General features: G+C 42.5%; 1 protein-coding gene across 1 annotated transcript in view; it reads left to right on the top strand.

The window, feature by feature from the left end:
- Positions 1-15,875: 15,875 nt before the first annotated feature.
- ZNRF2 (zinc and ring finger 2) overlaps positions 15,876-21,819 on the top strand; it is a gene marked incomplete at both ends in the record, with an annotated part of 93,528 nt that continues 87,584 nt past the window's right edge. The window contains one exon of the mRNA XM_079711357.1: positions 15,876-16,332. Within this exon, the coding sequence (XP_079567483.1) occupies positions 15,876-16,332 (457 nt within the window). The remainder of the gene's footprint in view (positions 16,333-21,819) is intronic.

Genomic DNA, 21,819 nt, shown 5'->3' on the forward strand with positions numbered 1-21,819 from the left:
TTCTTCATCTGTAAAGTAATATGGAAAATAATTGCTTCTACCAAAACCTACCCATGTGAACTCAATAGGGTAGTAAAAACAAGTCCTGCTGTTGAATTATAACATGTTGAAATGAAGAGATGAGCTTTCCATCTTTTGTCATCTGTCCCCACAGCCTAGGGCCTGTGGAGGGTAGGGGCAGGAGGAGATTCTGAGATCTGGCAGATGGCTAAATAGAGAATGTACCTATGGGGGGGTCAGAGTGATTTATTCCAGTACAAATGAAACTGATTTGAAGAACCATTTATTGACCATGTAACATGGGTCAAATACTGTGCTAAGAACTTTACATACCATTTCTTTATGTAAAGCCAATCTTGTGGGATGGATATTATGAGTTCCCATTTTATATTTGAGAAAAATGAAACTCAGAGAGGTTAAGTAACTTACCAAGGACACAAAGCTAGTAAGTGGAGTGGGAATACATAATCATAATACTAATAAAGCACACGTATGTGCCTGGGTCTTTATGAAGTATGCTGCTTGGTTTTCACAACCACCCTATAAGTTAAGACACTGTCATGTTTCCATTATCAGATGGGAAAGCCTTTAAGTAACTAGCCCAAGGTCACATAGCTAGTAATGAACTATCCCAGGCAGTTTACCCCAGAAGCCACATGCCTGGTCATTACCTTCGCTATCTTCCAGGTCTGTTTGATTTTGTTATCTTGGTTCATTCTATATTGCCAGCATCCATAAGATACTCTTCCATGGCTCCTCAAAGTCAGCAATGATGCAAACCAGCAGCATTGTATGTTCTAAAATTCTTGAGCCCCACCCCAGACCTAGGAACCCAGAATCTGCATTGTAACAAGATCCCAGGTCCTGGTCTAAACCAGTGGGTATCAACCTTGTCTGCACATTGGACTTCCATAGGGACCTTGAAAGAATCCTGATTCCTGGGTTCCACTGAAGGTAATTCTGCTTCGCCTGGGTATGGTCTGGGTATTGAACTTAAAAAAAGCTTCCCAGGGGATTCTGATGTGATGCCAGGTCTGAGAACCATTCCCTTAAGCAAATATAGCTTGTTGGTTCCTTCCTTCCTTCCTTCACTCATTTCTCTTATGTGCAATTGACTTCGTCAAAGTATAGGCAGAGCTTTATGGGGAGATGAAAAAACAATTACAATATCATAGAACAAGCACTATGAAAATCATTATCCCGTGGGCCAGGGGAGATCCAGAGGAAAGCCTGACATCCAAGTCTGCATGAAAGAAACAAGGAAGATTGCTCTCAGGACACCGCATGAGTCTCAAGGGCAAATAGGAGCTCTTGGATTTGTTGATGGGGATGGTGAGCTGGAGTGGGTGAGGGGAGAGTTCTGTGTTTACTATGAAAGTGAGAGTCATAGCATTTGAAGTCATAACAGATTATAAAGACGATTTGATGAGTACAATGAAATAATATTTACCTTCACTACATGTGATGCACTTTGATGTTTTCTAGTCTTTCAATACTCTTTTCTTTCGTTAGGAAAAGAAATAACTGGTCATGCCTAACTGAACTGGTTTTCTGCACCACTAATGGGTCACAACCTGCAGTTTGGAAGACCTGACTTAATCCCTTTCATTTTTCCTTGAGGAAACAATAACCCAGAATATCGAAATAACTTAGCCTGGAAGAGTGAAGAAAAATGTGTTCAAATTCCAGTATGAAGGATTGGTGTCAGAAACAAAGAAAGCCTTCTGTATGGTTTTGGTTGCTGGATATTTCAGAAGGACTTGCCTTCCCTGGAAGTCCTACCCATTTTCTGGGAGGCTAAGTCACAGCCCTGTAGAGAAGGCAAGATGGTGAATTAATAAATGAGATGTCCAGGTTCTTTCTAGACCCACTCAAATATCCTATTATATTAATACTACTGAGCAGGAATTCTCAGTTTAGCTGGGTTTGGGAAGGGGTCATTGCCACCTGGGAGTGGGGAGAGGGCCTTATTAGAATCACCCAGGGCCTTTGTCTAATGTACATGACTCTCGGCTATTCTGATATGCACCCTGACCCTTTAAGGCCGAAATTTCAGCTGACAATATGCCGTATTGAGGCTCTGGTTGATGGAAGTGTATCATACTACACCAGTGTGTTGGGAAAGGTAGGGAAAACAAAGGTGATACCACTGATCTCCTCAGCAATGGTTCCCCACCTTTTAGGTTTCACGGGCCAATAAAAATTCAAAATGAGCTTGGGAATCAATATCAGGGTGCCAATGTTTCATTGTGTCAAATAAGGAAGTAAAAAAAAAAAAAAAAAAAAAAAAAAAAAAAAAAAATCCCAAATAGGGCTTCCCTGGTGGCGCAGTGGTTGAGAGTCCGCCTGCCGATGCAGGGGACACGGGTTCGTGCCACGGTCTGGGAAGATCCCACATACCGCGGAGCGGCTGGCCCGTGAGCCATGGCCATTGAGCCTGCGCGTCCGGAGCCTGTGCTCCGCAACGGGAGAGGCCGCAACAGTGAGAGGCCCATGTAACGCAAAAAAAAAAAAAAAAAAAAAAAAAAAATCCCAAATAAACAAAAAAGCAAATCCCTCAAATCCCTCTACAACTGTCATAAGATTAGAAAGGACATAATCTTAAAAAAAAGGAAAGTTTTGTGAAATGAATATATTTAACTTTAAGAAATTTTAAAGCAATTTTAAATTTGGTAACAGATAATTTATCATCTTAACCATTTTTAAGTGTACTGTTTGGTAGTGTTAATTATGTTCCATTGTTGTGCAACCAATCTCCAGAACTTTTCATCCTGCAAAACTGAAACTCTGTACCCCTTAACAACTCACAATTTCCCCCTCCCCCAGCCCCTGACAACCACACTTCTACTTTCTGTCTCTATGAATTTGACCACTCTATGCACCTCATATAAGTGGAGTCAGACAGTATTTGTTTTTGTGTTTATTTTTTATTTTTTGGTGACTGACTTCTTTCACTTAGCATAATGTCCTCAAGTTTTATTCATGTTGTACCATGTGTCACAATTTCCTTCCTTTTTGCTCTCTCTCTGCTCTCCACCATGTGAGAATACAAGAAGAAGACAGTCCTTTGCAAACCAGGAGGCTCTCTCACCTGATACCAGATCTACTGGCACCTTGATTTTGGACTTCCCAGCTCCAGAACTGTGAGAAATTAATGTCTATTGTTTAAGTAAAAAAAATAATATCTGAATAATATTTTGTTGTATGTATATACCACATTCTTTTAATCCATTCATCCACAGATAGATATAGGTTGCTTCCACCTTTTGGCTATTTCGAATAATGCTGCTATGAACAGGGTGAACAAATCTGTTTGAATCACTGCTTTCAATTCTTTGGGGTATATACCCAGAGGTGGGATTGCTGGATCATATGGTAATTGAATGCTTAATTTTTGGAGGTACCACCATACTGTTTGAAGACAGTTAGCTTTTTTTACATAAGGAAGCAACTACTGCATTGTCCTAATTTTTCTTAGTTCACTGGGAAAACTTCATCACAGACCTGCATTGGTCTGTAGATTAGTGCCTAGAATTACTGCTCCAACAGATATAAACTTCTTCCTGAAGCTATTTACTCTTCAGATGAGGAAATCTGGATTCTTTATATTTTGCCTGACAAGAAAGATAATTATTTTTTCATCATAAAATATCCAGTAAGTAGTTTGGAAAAGTATACAAAAACCATTAGCTTGATTACACTAAAATATGAAAAACAAGACCGTTTCTATTATTCACTTTATCAAGCCATCGCCATTTCAAATTTGACTATAGGGCATTATCATTCTAATATTGAGCATTGAAGATAACAGACACTTGTTTTCCCCTGCATAATGACTGAGTTTACAAACATCCTAGAGGAGATGATCTTCCTTTCCAAAACTCTTGCTTCTCTGAAGTTCATATGTATCAAGTTAAGTAAATTTCCTGCATGGTGGGGCTTAAAAAAATTTTTTTTAATTGTACATATTCAATTCTTTGTGAGCTCCAGAAGAAACTCTTCTGCTACTGTAAGTCATGAGTTATTATCAAATAACTATAATTCAGTAGGAAGAAAACCTGCTGTTTTAAAATGAAATCTTAATTGTAGCTGCCATTCTCCTCATTAATATTGGCCTTGACAGTATTTTTCATTTCACCCAATCATTGGAGGGGGGCAGGCATGAAGAAACCGAGCAAAATTTATAAGTGGCATGACATTTGTGAAAAGACATACTAGAGAAATCGGGTAGATGTACGGCTGAACATTTAATTGAAATGTTGCGTTTTTCTGAAGAAATTCCAGATCTCTCCTAATTCCTCCCTAGAATTTCAATGAATCACAATTTCAATGTATTACAAATTCTAAAAAGTAGAATTGTCATTTCCAAACGTATGAATCTGCTGTTTGCAAAAGTCATGTCTGAAGTTCCTTCCTATTCAAATATCTTTTCCTTTTTTTGCTTGCCTCACCCAGGGAGCTCAATTATGGAAATGTTTTTACCTCTCTCTTATTTCTGACACTCAACACTGAATCAGAGATGCCTCATGGAGTGTTGCATGTGTGTGTGTGTTTTCTTTTTGCCCTTTCTCTGCTAAATCTGTGTGCTTTTAGTGCAGCACATTTCCCATCTGTATGATTTGCTTGAAGCTTGGTATTTATATGTCATAAAAGAAAATGTTCTAAATGTATGAAGAGAAATACATTTCGTTGTAAAATCTGATTAAGTTATTCCATACTGTTTAAGTCTGTTTGTTTCAATGAGACAGTTGTAAGAGCGTGTTGGCATTAATCTTTTAGAGTTTAATATTGGTTCACAATTTGCCCATGCTATGGTAATGAATCTGCATCCAATCATTTCGTTAGGCCTGTAGACTCTTCTTCCATTCCCACTGTTACTGATGTGGGTTAGCCTCTCATTATTTTATTTTTTTTCTGGTGGTAAAATATACATAACATTAAATTTACCATTTAAAGCATTTAAAAATTTTTATTTTATTGAAGCACAGTTGATTTACAATGTTGTGTGAATTTCTGCTGTACAGCAAAGTGATTCAGTTATACATACATATATTCTCTTTCATATTCTTTTCCATTATGATTTATTACAGGATATTGAATATAGTTCCCTGTGCTATACAGTAGGACCTTGCTATTTATCCAAAGCATTTTTTTTTTTTTTTTTTTTTTGCGGTACGCGGGCCTCTCACTGCTGTGGCCTCTTCCATTGCGGAGCACAGGCTCCAGACACGCAGGCCCAGCGGCCACGGCTCACGTGCCCAGCCGCTCTGCGGCATGTGGGATCCTCCCGGACCGGGGCACGAACCCATGTCCCCTGAATTGGCAGGCGGACTCTCAACCACTGCGCCACCAGGGAAGCCCCCTATCCAAAGCATTTTTAAGTGTACAGTTCAGTGGCGTTAAGTACATTCACATGGTTGTGCAACCCCGTCATCATTTTGTACCTGTACAGCCTTCAGAATCCAGTCTTGCTTCTAATTTTGCCCCCTTTAAGGAAAGAAATAGAAATTGAATACCTGTGTTGACTTATTTTCACCATGCATCAGAGAAAAATGGAAAAAATGGAAGAGGCTTTCTTTGCCATTTCTTCTGTGCTTTAGGCTACATAGCTGATGAAGATCAAATGCAGATAAAGTTCCAGGGGCAAAGAAGGGCATGTATCTGCTGCACTTGCGCATCCCTGAGGCAGATTATTTCTTGCTCTGGACATCACAGTCTAAGGGATTGTTTTGTGAACCTGGAAAACATAAATGCTCTTAAACTCATTTGGCACTAAAGTGTCTGGCCACCAGAAGCACAAAAAGCCTTTTAGAAGTATAATCTGTAGCTTTATAATGTGCAGAAATGATAATTTCTAAAAATTAAGATGCAAAACTCTTAGACGGCTGAGCTTTGTACCGGTGCACACGGCATAAAGGAGTCCGACCAGCCTCGGCTCTGCCCACGGCTGCTGACATCACCTGGTCCGTCTTCGGGTCCGCGCTGCGTCTTGAACCTTCTTGGTGGGTAAGTGCATCGAAAATGAGGAGCCCGTTGACACAAATGGTTTCAGGTTTGGAGCCTTTGGCAGTGCAGTTTTGTTATCACTAGATGTCAGTGTGGACTTTTCCGACCGCCACCCTCTCTCTGCAGGAGATGTACCAGACAGCACCCTGGGTCCTTCTCCAAGTCCTGGCAAACACAGGGCTATTTTCAGAACTGTAATTCCACCAAAGATATTATATACTTACACATTTTAACTTTTCAGAGTTCTTTTAAAACACAGAAACCCTGAACCAAAGGCTGTACTTTTTAATGCTGTAATCTTCTAATCTCTGTGTTTGCATTTGGAAGGCAGCCTACCAGGCTGTTTTGAGGCTAGTAATGGGAAGTCCCAGCTGTGTTCCACTTAGGGTCTTTTTTTTGTGGTATGCGGGCCTCTCACTGTTGTGGCTTCTCCCGTTGCGGAGCACAGGCTCCGGACGCGCAGGCTCAGCGGCCATGGCTCACGGGCCCAGCCGCTCCGCGGCATGTGGGATCTTCCCGGACCGGGGCACGAACTCGTGTCCCCTGCATCGGCAGGCGGACTCTCAACCACTGCGCCACCAGGGAAGCCCTGATGAGCTTTTTAATAGCCTAATTCCATGTGATAGAAAACTGCTGTTTGTAGTAAACTGTGTGGGAAAATAATAAGGCCTAAATTTCCTTCAGTCATGGAATGTTAACAAGGAAGAGAAATAAATTTGCCACACCCAGCATTAATATTTGGTGGCCCTCCAACCTGACTGTGCACAGCACTACCTCTGCTACCCCTTGTGAATCCCCATTTTCAGGACGTCGATCCTAGGAATAGCACTGAGTTGGTTCAGGGTGAAGACACAGGGAGAGCAGGAGACGTGGTTCCTGCACTGAGAAACATTGTGCAAAATGAAATCCAGGGCTCTGAGAAAGCTGTTTATAGCCCCGTGCAAATTCAGTGTAGGACTGGATGCCTAAAGCCAACAGAACTTAACCCCATGCCTTGCTACAACCTAAAGGCTGGTTTTGTTCTGCCTTGTAAAGCTGAATTCATCTCCCACTTCTCAAATTGATCTTTCCTACCTAGTGCTCCCAGGGACCCAAAAGCTTACCTGTCATTCTTGAGTGTCCCTTCTCAGTCATGCACAACATCCAATTGGTCTCCAAGACCTATGGTGGCTATTCTCTTAATAGCTTTTGAATCTGCCCTACATCAGTCTCTTAACTAGTCTTCCACTTCCCTGTGCTTTCCTCCATCCTATCAAGAAATTCTCCAAAATACTGCTTGAGTTATCCTTCTAAACTGTATATACACTCATACTATTTCCCTGTTTATGAAAGTGGTTCCTTTCTGCCTTCTGGATTGATTCTAACCTCTTAACCCAGCACACCAAGCCAGTTAGACTCTGCCTCAACCTGCTTTTCCAGCCTATTCGCTCACCTCATCGCCTCCTACTCTTCGTTCCAGCTGTAATGAACTGCATGCCGTTCTTCAGATGCTCAAAGCTCTCCCTTGCTTCATGCTCCCTCAGCCTGGAATGCCTGTGGCTGCTTAAGCCAACTCTCTCTCTCAAGATTCAGCTCAGTATCACTTCTGGGAATTCATCTTTGTCCTTCACCCAACCCCCATCCCTGCACTCCGCCCCAGCATGTATTTACCACACTGCACTCTAATCATCTCGTTATTTATATCTATGTCCTCTGACTCTATGCTGTAAGGTTTTTGAAGGCAGGAACCCTGTCTGGCTTAGCTTTGCATTCCCAGTGATAAGCACAGGGCCTGGCAATGACAAATGCGCAGTCACTTTTTGCTTAAGGGATGAAGACATCTCCAGTGCAGGTCCCAAGGTATTCTGCTGTTTCCATGCACCAGGGAATGACCTAGTTCAGGGCTGTGTTCCAAAACCTACACGGTTTAGACCTGTATCCCTAGAGTGCAGCCAGAGCCCAGCTAGTTTCTGGGAAATAGAGGGTGGGGCGAGTTGAACAGTAGCTCTTTTTGCTCTGTTTTCTTTCTGGTTGCCAGGGAAAGGTCATCCTGAAGTTATGAGTTTACCACTTCCAACCTGGCCAAACCTGGGGGCATACGTCAATCAATAGCAACTCAAAGGGAATTGGCCACCTAAGGTATGGACTGCCCTGGATGAAAAATGTAGAAGATGGCAAATGGGACACATGCAAACTTAATGCGGTAATGACAGCCTGCTAAGTCAGTAGTGATTCAGGATGGGTATTGTCACTGCTGTCTCTCGTGATCCACAGCAGTTACTGATGTCTCCTGTGTGCAGACTGTCTCAGAAGCAGGCACTGTAGGGAGTTAAAAATAAAACAGAAACAGAGTTCTGTATTTGGGAGGCTTATGCAATCTAGGTCTAAAATAAGGGGCTTGCTTTTATTGGGGCTTTTGGCTACCTTTCCTGGTAAGGGAGGAAGTGGTAAGGGAAAATGTCTTATAATACCATTTAATCATTCATGTATAACCATAGTGATTTCCGCAAGTGACAGGAAGCAGGGAGGTGGTGCATATGCACTGGAGGAGGGACCACATGCATTATGTAGCAGAGAGCTATTTTTTCTCCAAGCTGTTCTTCATTTCTGTAGGCAGGGAAATGCCCCTCGGTACTGACCTCATGACACACCTGTCCACTAAATGTTGTGTTTTTTCAACAGTATGCCCCTCATAAAGAGCAGGGATTCCTTTTAAAACATTCTGTATGGAATCTGAGAGTTTTCTTCATAATGGAGGAAAATCATCATGGGTTGTGGTCGTTTTGTATTAAGGGTTTTAAAACAAGGGCTTTTAAAGATTTTTTAAAAAATACTTTCTGCCATCCAAAGTGGATTAATTGAGAAGAGAGCATAATATAAATATTTAAGCTCTTATTAATACTCCATATCATTTTGATAAGCAAGAATTAAGTTATTTTTATTAGTAGTTGCTTACATTGTATCTCGTGCTATTTTTGGAGAGGAAAATGATCCCAGAATCTATGTTTGACATAGCTTAGGGATCTGGCCACTGACTGATTAACATGAAATGCTTTCACAACACATTTAGTCCTGTTCAGGACTCCGAAGACTCCTTAGTGAAAGCGTAATTTAATTATCCTATAGAATCAAGAGGTTTTTTTTTTTTAAAGCTTTAGATATATTTCAAATAGCTAGTCCCTGGTCTCTTAATGACAATTCCTTTTCACATTTCATACATATATTTACATGCATACACATTCATCCATCCAATGATGGAAAGATGTAGGTTTGTCATCATGACATGTCATATTGTCATCAGGATTAGAGTAGTGATATACATATTAGTAAATTACTACTAAACAATTACTACCAATACATTCTCAAGTGCCAATATTAAAATTACAGGGGACTTCCCTCGTGGGGCAGTGGTTAGGAATCCGCCTGCCAATGCAGAGGACATGGGTTCGAGCCCTGGTCTGGGAAGATCCCACATGCTGTGGAGCAGCTAAGCCCATGCGCCACAACTACTGAGCCTGCGCTCTAGAGCTCAGGAGCCACAGCTACTGAAGTCCGCACGACTAGAGCCCGCGCTCCGCAACAAGAGAAAAGCCACCACAATGAGAAGCCCGCGCGGCGCAACAGAGTAGACCCCGCCCGCCGCAACTAGAGAAAGCCTGCGCGCAGCAATGAAGACCCAGTGCAGCCAACAATAAATAAACAAATTAATTAATTTATTTAAAAAAATTATACAAATTGGTAAAATCAGTCCCAGTCAGTGTCAGTATATATTAAACTGCACAATATCACAACCTGCTAGAGGTAATATGCAAATTATTACAACCTGCTAGGGATAATAACATTGAGATTAAAATGTGTGTATCTATTAACAAATTTCAAAGTAAAGAGAGACTGAATCTTTTGAGACTCACAACTACTCTGTGAGACTGGTATTATGATTATCTGCATTTTACAGAGAAAACAGGTTTAACCAGTTTAAGTGGCTTGTCCTAAACCCCACAGCAGTGCTAGGCAGAGCCAGGGGCTTACCTACTTCATGGTGTGTGCTTATAATCCTGTCATGATGGCTCCATCCTTTGGAAGACAGGTATGATTGATTAAAGAATCAATGAGAGTAAAGGGAAGGAAGTATTTGGCTTACTCATGACAGAAAAATAAGTGTGTTAAAGGTATTATCCAAATTTTTGATGTTCTTTGAAAAATTACCCAACAGTGCGATTCCTAAATATTCCTCTAAACTGACTTCAGTTTTTTTTTTTTTTTGTGGTACGCGGGCCTCTCACTGTTGTGGCCTCTCCCGTTGCGGAGCACAGGCTCCGGACGTGCAGGCTCAGCGGCCATGGCTCACAGGCCCAGCCGCTCCATGGCATATGGGATCTTCCCGGCCCGGGGCACGAACCCGTGTCCCCTGCATCGGCAGGCGGACTCTCAACCACTGCGCCACCAGGGAAGCCCCTGACTTCAGTTTTTTTAAGATCTAAATTTCTAATCACCACTAAAATCTTTTGTAGGGTGGATTAAGATAAACTTTAATGTTTAGATGCCTCATTTATTTCTTTAAAAATGAAATATAAGAATAGGAAAAAAGCCTACATAAAGATAGGTAATTATACATACAGTCTTATGGTTTGGTAAGGAGACTAGGTAGTATATAATACCTCTCCCCTCAAAAAAGAAGGCAAAACCATGGCCATCTTTTAAATACTATAATGAAAGGAAAGTGGGATGGCAGAGACTTTAGCAGACAGTGTAGGGCTGGTGCTGACTGCAGGACAGCATGGTTGGGAGGCTATGGGCCTAACTGAGCAGATTAAGGGGTGTGACAGGTCTTCTGCCCGGTGCAGATCTGCTGTCCTACGTGTCAAAGGCCTGATCCATCACAGCTTTAAAAGAGTGGGCAACAGAGGAAAGATAAGCACAAAAAAGAGTAAGTGCCAAAGGGAAGAGACTCACTCCAATTGCAATCCAACTAGATAACAGCAAAATGATCGGTCAGGTATTTTTATTGAGGATCCCACAACTAGCTTATCTGTTCTAGTGTGGGTTTCCGGTCACCAAATTTGTCAACATGAAGTGCTTTAACAATACAAACTAATTGTGAACCCCAAAAGTCTGTGGTCAAATATCATCATTTAACCCTGTCAGGAGGAAGAAAAACAAAGCATAAAAAAGCTTCAAATACTAGAAATTTTAAAGAGCTGGGGCTCTGGTCTCTTGAAGAGTCACTGAGCCATTAAAACAACAGTTCTGATTATGTACAGGAGAGTGTCATTTAGACCAGTACTTCTCCAAGGACGGTGAGAAGTCTTGTGGCATCAGCATCCCTGGGCTGCTTGTTAGAATGCACATTCTCAAGGTCCAACCCTGATCTAAGGAAGGAGGATCCCTGAGGGTAGGGCCCAGCAGTCTGTTTTAACAAGGTCTCCAGTTGATTCTTTCATGCACTAAAGTTTGCAAAGCACTGATTTAGACCATTGTCTGTCAAACTGCAGATTACAACCCATTAGGGGGTTATGAAGTCAGCTCAGCAGGCAGTAACCAGCATTTTACAAACAAAAGTGAAATGGAATAGACTAGAAACTGGAGTGCATCCCACGTAGCATGGGTATGATCTCATAAAACTTTGTTCAGTTCTATACATGTATACTGATTTGGATGAAGCAGCACTTTTAATTTTTGAAGAACTGGTAGGGTAGAATAAGGAAGCTACACATTTTAAATGAAGTCAGAACTGTCTGGCTGACAATAAAACACAGTGACAGCTTAATGTGGATTCCTGTTTGGAGAGAGACAGAGGAGAGAGGAAAGAGGGCCAAGGAAAGAACATAGCAGGCCAGTTTCATAACTCCAGAATCCTCAAGGTGAAAGAAACAAAAAGTCCCACCCAGAGAGGAAATAGAAGGGGCATCTACCACAGGGGAAATGTCAAGGAAGATAAGGTCATGTGTGACCCTCAGGAAACAATCACTGAAGCTGGAATATTCATTCACTCCTTTATTCATTCATTCATTCATTCACAGATCACTTATTTATTGTACCATCATAGGTCCCAGGCACTGTGTTAGATGCTGGGCGTACAGATGTGAGGCCTATCATGGACAGTGTTGTTTAATGACAGACAGAAGATCAATAATAATAATACAATTGTGCTGTGAAGATCAGTGCTGTGAAGGGATTATTAACACAGCACTGAGTGGGAATACTGAAGTTAGCCTGTGACGATGGGGTTAAGAGTGGGGTGACAGGGGAGATCCATATGGAGAGGGAATTTAGTCAAGATGATGACCACATCTTTTTTTTTTTTTTAATCTTTTTGAATTAGTGTTTTTATTTTCTTTGGATAACCACATTTTAACATGATGTTCTGTTTTGAAACTAATCAGTTGTGGTAGATGGTGTTTCTAGATACACAATTTAAAGCAGAAGGAATTTAGCTGATCTACACAGACACAAAAAATTTTTCTTTATGACATTTTGATGGCTTAATAACAGGAACTGACACTTGAAATTTTTCATGTAACTTTGTTTATTGTAAAATGTTTTACTAAAATTTCATATTTAGCTTAGATATTTGATAGCCAGACAATTGTTCGTGTGTGTGGCAAAGACATGCTTGCTATGTGCTTGCCAAAATTTTTTCCTTCTCTTCCTGGGCACACACACAAAACCACATTTTCTGACCCCTTTGCAGGTAGGTTAGCCTCTGTGACCAATTTCTGCCAACATGGATAGTGGGCAGAGGAATGTACACCCTTTCAGGCTTGGCCAAAACTTCTTCCAATATCTGCCCTTTTTCTTTGGCCAGCCAGGTGCACAGGATCTAGTGATGGACTCTGTGAGGGGTCCAGGGGCCTGCTTAGCACTAGATAAGAGCCTGGGTCCCTGAGTCACCCCTTGGAGAAGAGACACCCAGGATTGCCACTTAAGTGGGGAACTGTTTGGAGGGAGATGAGAGGGTGTACCAAGTGAACTTGTAACGTGCTTTCATTCCATCAAGACCCTGAGGTTGAGGGGCTTGTTTCCACTGCGTGGCTTAGCCTGCCCTGACTAAGATGCCGTCCCTGGCACTGAGGAACACAAAGCATATATCTATGAGCTGAATGAATGATCATTACAACTCCAATTTTTATCCTCTGAATCCAATGTTCAGCCTGTAAATGGCCTTCTCACTACTCACTTATTCAACAAATACTTACCTAGAGGTTACTGCGTGCCAAGCACTGCAACGGTGAGCCAAGAAAACCACACTTTCCATGCCGCCCTCATGGAACTTACAGTCTTGTGAGGAACGGACATCAATAATCAAACAAATGTGAAATTCCAGCTGTTGTGAGTGGTGTGAATGCTGGAAACCTGGCACTAAAAGGGGATTTTTTTCCTAGGTAGGAATAAATGAATAAATGTGGAGTGCTTTTCAGGTGTAATTAATGTCTGGGTAAAAATCACTTAAAAATATAGGTTTGGATGTGATGAAGCAAAGTATAACTAAATCTGGATATGAGTAAGAGTCACAGAGTTAAATCTTTCCATTGAATAGTTTTAACTAATAAATGGGGTTTGTTCCATATTATAGTTACCTAAACTTTTAAAATGCATAATGTATAAATGATGTATAAAATTTTATACATGATAAAGTATATAATGATGAGTATGAAACTCTTTATCAGTTGTTAGCTCCTCAGAGACTTGCAAAAGTCTTTTACTCCTTTTTAAAAATCATAGTTTATTACTTTTCTCTATTAACAGTAAGTTCTTGCCATATTGGTGACAAATTCCTGCTGAACCACAGTTCTGCACCCAAGGCCTCATTCAATAAAAGTTAAATCGGATCAAATCACTAGATGCCTTCTTAAATGACAGCTTGTCATTCTGGTAACACTTTGGCGTTTCAAACTTTTCTTTGCTTACCAAGTAAACGTTGGTTTCAGTAAGCTCATACCCAAGATGAAAGAATGTTAGATTTGAATTGAGTAGCTTTGTGTGTGTGTGTGTATACATATATATATACACACACACAATACATCAATATCTATACATATATCCTTCACTTCTGTTTAAAAACTTGATTCTCATACCTCAAAGAGTGATAAAAATAATTACAAAGCTTGATAAAAATGATTACATAAATGACTCATTACAAATATGGAAAAACGACAAAGTATTTATGTCTGCATTTTGTACAAAAAACACCAGTTGCAATTATTTTCATATAGAGGACACTTTTAGGCATTTTAAAAATGGGAGGGTCAGAGCAGGCTGTCCACTGGGTATCCAGACCATGCTTTGCTACCAAGACACCACATTACAGTTACGAATGGAGTGAGAATTTTATTAATTGCCATTTTAGAGAAATTACAGGACTTTAAAACAGCAGGTACCCTCGAGATTTGATACCAAGATCCCAGGTAAGGAAACTAAAGTTCAAAAAGGTAAAATAATTTGCTTATTACACGTAACTTAGTTTTGGTCCCAGACCTAGACCTCAGGTCTCCTGAATCGGGTGCTTTCTCTGCACCACAGTTTTTGCCCTACAACTGAAGATCAGGCTGGATTATCCTTAGTTCTATCAACTCTGTGCTTTCTCCACACTCAGAGTGTTTAAATGGGATAGATCTAATTCAGATCAAGTTGGCTTCTGCCTCCTCGGTTCTTTTGTTTTCAGTCTTTTATCATCAGCATTGGTGAGCTTCTGTTTTATTTAAACGACACTCGGAGTAACACCAAGGAGGAAGTTGACACCCACCCAAACTAAATGACTCGGGACACAGGACCGAGCCACTCCCAGCCCCAGCTGGAAAAAGGTGAAGTAGACCCACGGTCGGGTCCGGCGTCCGAGGGCCACGTGCGGCAGGAGGGGCCGCCTTCTGGTTGGCGCTCCGAGGGGCTCGGTCCCTCCAATCGGCGTAGGCCCTGCGCTGGAGAGGGGACGCGCGCCCTGCATGAGAGGGCGGGGCCAGCGACCTGTCCATCACCGATTCCGCGGGTGGCAGCACCTACCACACCAAGGCACCTAGGCGAGACAAGGCCGAAGCGGGAAGGCCGCGGCTAGGGGAGGCGGGGCCAGGCTGGCGGGAGCCAATCCGCAGGGCGGCGCCAGGGGGCGGGGTCACCGCGCGCGACCCAAACCCTCGGGCCCTGGCGCATCCCGGAGCAGCGCAGCTTCTCCGCCTTCCGGTGAGAGGGCCGCAGAACCTCTTCCCCTCCTGGGCACCCCTACCTTCGTGGCCCACCTCCCCCCCACCCCCGCCCCTCCTTCACCGGGGGAGCGCGGTGACGGTTGCCGGGAAGCACGCGCTGCCCCTCCCTCCCCTCCTGCGTCCTCCCCTCACGCGCCACCCGTTTTTCCTCCTTCTCCGTTAATAACAGCTGGGTGGCTGGGGGAGGAGGGAAGGTGGCCTTGGCTGAGTCTGGGCGGGCGCCTCCCACTCACCCGCGAGCCGCCGTGGGAGCAGGAGGATGGCGGCGGTAGCGGCGGCCGCCCGGGAGGAGGCGGTGCCGAGGCTCCCGGCGCAGAGCGCGGCGGCGGCAGAGAGCGGCAGCGGCCCGTCGCGGCGCACCAGAACCGAAAGCAGCGGCAGCTGCGCAGCCACCTGAGCCGCCCCTCCCGCCGGAGCCAACGAGCGGTGCCCACGGGAGCCGGGACCTCCTTCCTCTCCGCGTCTCCTCGTCTCCCGCGCCCCCTGTCAGGCAGCAGGTCTCGCCTGCCAACCCCGAGAAGAGCGCGCCGGGCGCAGATCGCCCCTCGGGGCGCCGGGCTGCGGCCCTGGACGTGCGGGCTTCTGTCTGCGCCGGCCTCGGCGCCTCGACCCTGCCCTCTCGCTCACGCGCTCGCTCCCCCCCTCCCGGCGCCCCGGGCGCTGCGCGCGGGCCCGGCCCGGGACAGGGCGGACATGGGCGCCAAGCAGAGCGGCCCGGCCGCTGCTAACGGCCGCACCCGCGCGTACTCGGGCTCGGATTTACCTTCCAGCAGCAGCGGAGGGGCCAACGGGACCGCGGGCGGCGGGGCGCGAGCTGCGGCCGCCGGGAGGTTTCCGGCTCAGGTGCCCGGCGCGCACCAGCCCAGCGCCTCCGGTGGCGCCGCGGCGGCCTCGGCGGCCCCGCGCAGCCGCTCCCTAGGCGGGGCCGTGGGGACCGTGGCGTCGGGGGCCCGCGCGGCGCAGTCCACCTTCAGCATCCCCAACAGCAGCAGCGGCCCGTACGGCTCCCAGGACTCGGTTCACAGCAGCCCCGAGGACGGCGGCGGCGGCGGCGGCGGCGGCAGGGACCGGCCGGCGGGCGGGGGTCCCGGCGGCCCACGCCTGGTGATCGGCTCCTTACCAGCTCACCTCTCGCCGCACATGTTTGGAGGTATGGCCCCTTCCCTCCTTGGCTCCCGCGGGCGGCACGTGGGCCGTGGCTGCGCTTATTTTTACCCTTCTCCTTTTCTCCTTCAGCTTGGGCGCCGGGGGTTCGCCGCGCTGCCGGGCCGGGTCACCCCTCTTGAGGCAGGGAGCGGGGGGAGAGAGATCGCCTCTTAACCCCTGCAGCGCCGCTGCCGCGCGACCCTTGTGTTTGGTTTTTTTTTTTAAACACAGCGTTCACTCTCACCTCTTCGCGGCTCCTTAGTCCAGAAGGACCTTGTTTGCCCCCCGGAGGTGAAGGGAGCAAATATTGTTTTAAAAACAAACCGACGCAACAGCCCTGGTGCTTGTGGATTTTAGTAGCAGGAAGTCAGGAGAAGACCCGTTGCTAAATGTAGTTCTATCTGGTGACTCGAGTGCTGAGCAGTTTTTAAAGGCCAAAAGTCAGAGTCTGAAATGAACAGATGAGTATTTGAAGAAGAAGGGAGTTATCGCCTTTGGAGTGACTGTTAATATTATAAAACTGTAATTCTTAGGTCTGTGTAAATAGTCCCACCTATTGCGTACACTTTAATTGGATGAATGTGTTAATGAAAAGTACATTTTTAACCTCAGTAAACTGCTACTTTAGATAATGGTTAATGTGAGTCCTGCTTAATTTGGACAGAGCATTAAAAAATTGAAAACAGTTTCTTAAGGAGATAAACTAATTATCATAACTCTGTCTACAAGATGCAGTAAAAGCTCTGGGTGCTTTTGAAAAGCCATGTTCACTAGAGTTCAGGAAAAGACACTGAAAAATGGAAATTTTAGTAGTTAAACGATATGTGTTTATGTAGAAACAGAGGGGTAGGGGTGCCCCTGATCTGAGGAAAACAAATTCTACCTCTTCAATTATGTTTTATGCTTATGAACTTTTTGTCCAAACGGTTAATGATAAATGAATTAAGACACCCTCGCTTCCCAGTTCATGAAAAGAAGTAGAAGTTAACTCTGGTTAGAGATGCAGACTATAGAAGATAAACGTTTCCATATCATTGCGTTATGCCTCATGATATTATCTGCATTCACAGTTGAGCACAGATGAATAGTGAAAACATCATTTCCATTTCTGTACCCCTTTTACTCATGTGCTTATAAATGTGAGAAATTTGAGTAGGTGGTTGGTAAAGTGGAATATTCAACAACGTAATTTATCTGCTCTGTTCTGTACTATCAGCATTCCCCTTAGCATAAATTAAAAATGGGAATGACATGTCTAGTTTTTTCCATCTTCTTAATACTGGTTTGTATATTCAAAATATAGAGCAACTCGTTAGTCACCTTACTTTAATTACTTGTTATTAAAGTGATTTCTGCCATTTAACTAAAAATATTGACTTTTCCTAAGATTGGCCCTTAAAAAGAACTTTTGTTTTTGAGAAAAAGAATTAGTGCTGACCATACTGTGATTTGTGATTCGTAATTAACACAGCTGAAGGTACTGTAGTCACCACATCGAAGAATAACAAAAGATAGTTTCTTGAGAATGGAAGATTAGTGCAAGAATAAAGGCTAATAAGCTGTTTTTTAAAAAATGATTATCTTTTTAAGATTAAAATTTGCATTTAGCAGTTATGTATATTTAGAAGCTTGCTAAAGAAGGGGGAATAGGAAAAGGTTTGTTAAATCAGTAGTTTTTATTTCTTTGGTATACTGATGGAGTGTCTTAATTCAGTTTTTTTTATAGGGCTGATAATTGCTTTTAACAAAGAGTATATTTGTATGGGTTTATTTTATGAAATATGTTCCATTCAGAGCAGGGGCAAATAGTTGACACCTGTGCTATTAATTCATAGTAAAAGAGCAAATGAAGAAGACCTAGTTGCTGAAAGTTGGAGAAGTATAGCGTTTATCTTTTTTCTTATCTAAATTCCTAGATTTGTGCACTTAGTTCTTTTAGTATTTTGGGGGTTAGGATGACTGGGGCCTGGTGGAAGCACAGTGACACTGAGAACTGTGGCAGCCTTTCTGAACCAAGTCTCTGTAGAGAATGGAGCCCTGATGTCTTAAGGCATCTATTGTATGCAATTAATTAACTTTTTTCTCCTGTGCATTTAGAATGTTTCTAGTTATGTATCTTTCTTAGGAAATTTAAGAAGACAGTCATTCAAATAATCTTGTGTTTGGTGATTCAGATGAGGAACCCCAGTTGAGAAAGCTTGGAAGAGGATCACAAATTACTTTTTCTTATTAAATTATGGGAACAGATCAAAGTGCCAGTACCTTAAATCCTAGTTAAGACCGGAAGATGGAATACACTTAGGTGAAAAAGCATCTTTCCAGCGGCATTTGCTTTAATGAGATTTTTACCTGTATTTCAGTGGATGGGCTCATTAGGGAAACTTAATAGAAGCATGTTTGTCATCATCCTGAGATTTAGGGAACCAGGTGATGAATCTTATTATTTTAAAACCTAGGCTTTATTATAGTCCGTATTGAGTTAATTTTTTAGTATCTATTATAGTGTTAATGTGTTGATTCAGTTACAAATTGTACAGATGTTTGGGCATTATAAAGTAACTCCATCTGAAAATTGAGAAAAGGAATGTTTCTAAGTTAGTGGAAAGTTATTTCTATAAGTTTATAAAACTTATTTTAATCGATGTTTGTATTGTTACTGTCTCCTAATAGGGAAATATGGTGCTAATAAGATTCAAAATTATCTTTCCTTTAGAGGGTGTCATGTAACTTATAGAAAAGGAAAACCTAAACAGTACCACTTTCTAAAAAAAAAATTTAGAAGTCTGACAAGTTGAATTGTTACTAGTTCTGTCATAATGAATTACCAAATTAAATGAGGTTTTCTTTGTTGGTTTATGTTTTTCTCTCTTTGGGACATGTATTTTGGCTATATTCGCTCTTATTTAGTTCCCTCTAGAGAACCAGAAGGGAGGTGCTTAATTCACATATTTCTGTTTACAGAGATTTCCTAGAACTTCTTAGAACTGAATTATTGTATATCAGAATATGATTATAAAACATGTAGGAGTTTTTAAGTCAAGTAGATTTTTCTTCTTTCAGTTATTCTTTTCAAAGTGCTGAGTTTAATACTATTACAGTGAACAAAAGCCTTTTCTTGTTTATCACATTTGTTCTAAAACAGGTCTTTAAGGGAATAGTCTAATATTTAAAAGACTTGGTGGTATCTTAGGATTTTTTTGGCTCTATTGTGTGTCTACATTTTTTCCACTATCAAGTTGCTAATGTTCATAAAATCAATTATATGCGTGGTAAAATAGTGTTTAATGATCCAGCAAGGATGGCAGAGGTAAATTGGACTGTAAAATTATACCAGTCAGTGGAGTTCATTTCTAGAGAAACCATGTGGGCTTCTCTTACATCCATGAGTTTGGAAGTAAAAAGGTAAAATGAATTAATCTAGACAATTTACTGATGGTACTGGGTTGCTTTTGGCCTCCTCCTAATTGATTGGCTTGAGTTTCTTTGGGCGTGTTGTGCCTATGAGTATTTCAGTCGTCTGATTGTAATACAGGTGCCTCCTGTTACTTAGGAAACGTGCTTCCTTTTATTGGAGGAGTTTAGGTTATCACTTAAAACAATATGTTAAATAAAATTTGTACTTCTGGCAGACTTATTTCTCTTAATCTTCAAGATGGATGTGGGTTTTCAGGTGTTAGATTATCTTCATTAATTAACTGTATTGAATTGTACTCAGTCACTACTTCTTACCAGTATCTAGTGCTAAAATGTTTGAACTGGGGATGTTGTGGTTAATCTACTTTCTGTTCCTGAATGTTCTTTTATTAAATTGAAGGCTTTTATGGGGTAGTAGAAGAGAAATGTCTGCTGCTGCTTAAGAAAAATGACTCTTCTAACCACTATCCCGTCACCAACCGCCCCCCCAAAAGCAGCCCACAAGAACTCTGATGGTTAATGTTTCTCACTTGTGATCTCACATAATCTTTAAACACTCTAGGGAGATACTTTGTGTTGTATGCTTTGTTATGCTAAGGTGTGGACTCTGCCATGGAAGTCTTTGCTTTGGGAGTATTTTGAGTTTTCTTGACTGCAAGGTGGAAGGTGTGCCAGAGGGAGGAGTGGTTTGTGTTGCACTGGGCATTATCTGTTATGAGAGCTGCCTGACCTAAGTACTTTTGATGCCTTGCTGTCCACGTAGCCAGAAAGAGCTCTGTTGTTTTACTCACAGGTAGTGTCTACAGCAAGTCCTCCATCTGCCTCCAATTTGATTGCTTTGCCTGGTAACAAGTAAGTAGGTTCTTATTTATTTTCTGGTTGCCAATACCACTAATTAGATACCAGGTTTTTTCAGTTTATTATTTATCTTGTTTTTGTAAGAATTGCCTTAATGTTATACTTATTGTATATACTGGGTATATGTACAGCTGGGTATTTTAGCAAATGAGTTAAAGAAGTATAGGAACTGCTTTTTGTAGCACAGTACCTCCTAAATGTTTTAATTTTGCATGTATGTACTTGACTGGTGTTATTAATGAATTAAATTTGTTCTACGCTTATTTAAGTCTTTAGAAATTGGGGCAAACATGCCCTTTGTATGAAAAAAGTGTTCAGAAATACCTTAGGTTTGATAGTATTCAGTTGCAGATAGTTTTCTATGCTGCTTATTAAATTACTACAAATTTAGCTGCCTAAAGCAACACATCTTTATGATCTCACAGTTTCTATGGGTTAGGAGTCTGGGTGCAGCTCAGCTTGGGTCCTCGGCAAGACTGCAGTCAAGGTATTGGCCAGGACTGGGGTGTTTATCTAGAGTCTGGGCCGGGGAAGGGTCTGCTTTCAAGCTCCCTCCCTCAGGTTGCTGGCAGAATTCATTTCATCATGGTTGTTAAGCTCTTGCCAACTTGCTTCTTCAAAGCCAGCAAAGGAGAGACTAGCAAGATGGGCTGGTGCTACACTCTTATGTAAATATGTACATGTAATCACACACAGCCCATTGCCTTTGCTGCATTCCATTGGTTATAAACAAGTCACAGGTCCTGCTCATACTCAAGGGGGAGGGAATGACAGAAAGGTGTAAATATCAGGAGGCAGGGATCACGTGTGGCCACACTGGTTATAGACTTAGGTTGACCAGCTAAACATACAATTGTTCTAACCGTATTTTTGAACTCATTATTTATTTACTTTGAAGAAGTTGTAATATTGTAGGTGCTAAGGGTTGTTTAAGTAAACATGAATTGAGCCCCTCCTAGGGGCTGGGCATTGTAGTTGTCAGGGGTACAAACATGGGGCTTCTTGCTGTTCTTGCTCAGCTCTCAGTTGAATTTGAGATGATTATACACTTGTAACAGGTGCTATAATAAATAGGACTGTTAACAAAATACTTTGTTGAGGTATCAATACTAGGGCAGTCTAAGAATACCTCACAGAGGAAGATAACATTTGAACTGTGTTTGGAAGGATTTAGAAGTTTTCTGCAGGGAGGACAGTACAGACTAAAGAAGAATCCACA

The sequence above is a fragment of the Hyperoodon ampullatus genome (assembly GCF_949752795.1).
Source record: "Hyperoodon ampullatus genome assembly, chromosome: 9".
NCBI lineage: Eukaryota > Metazoa > Chordata > Mammalia > Artiodactyla > Ziphiidae > Hyperoodon > Hyperoodon ampullatus.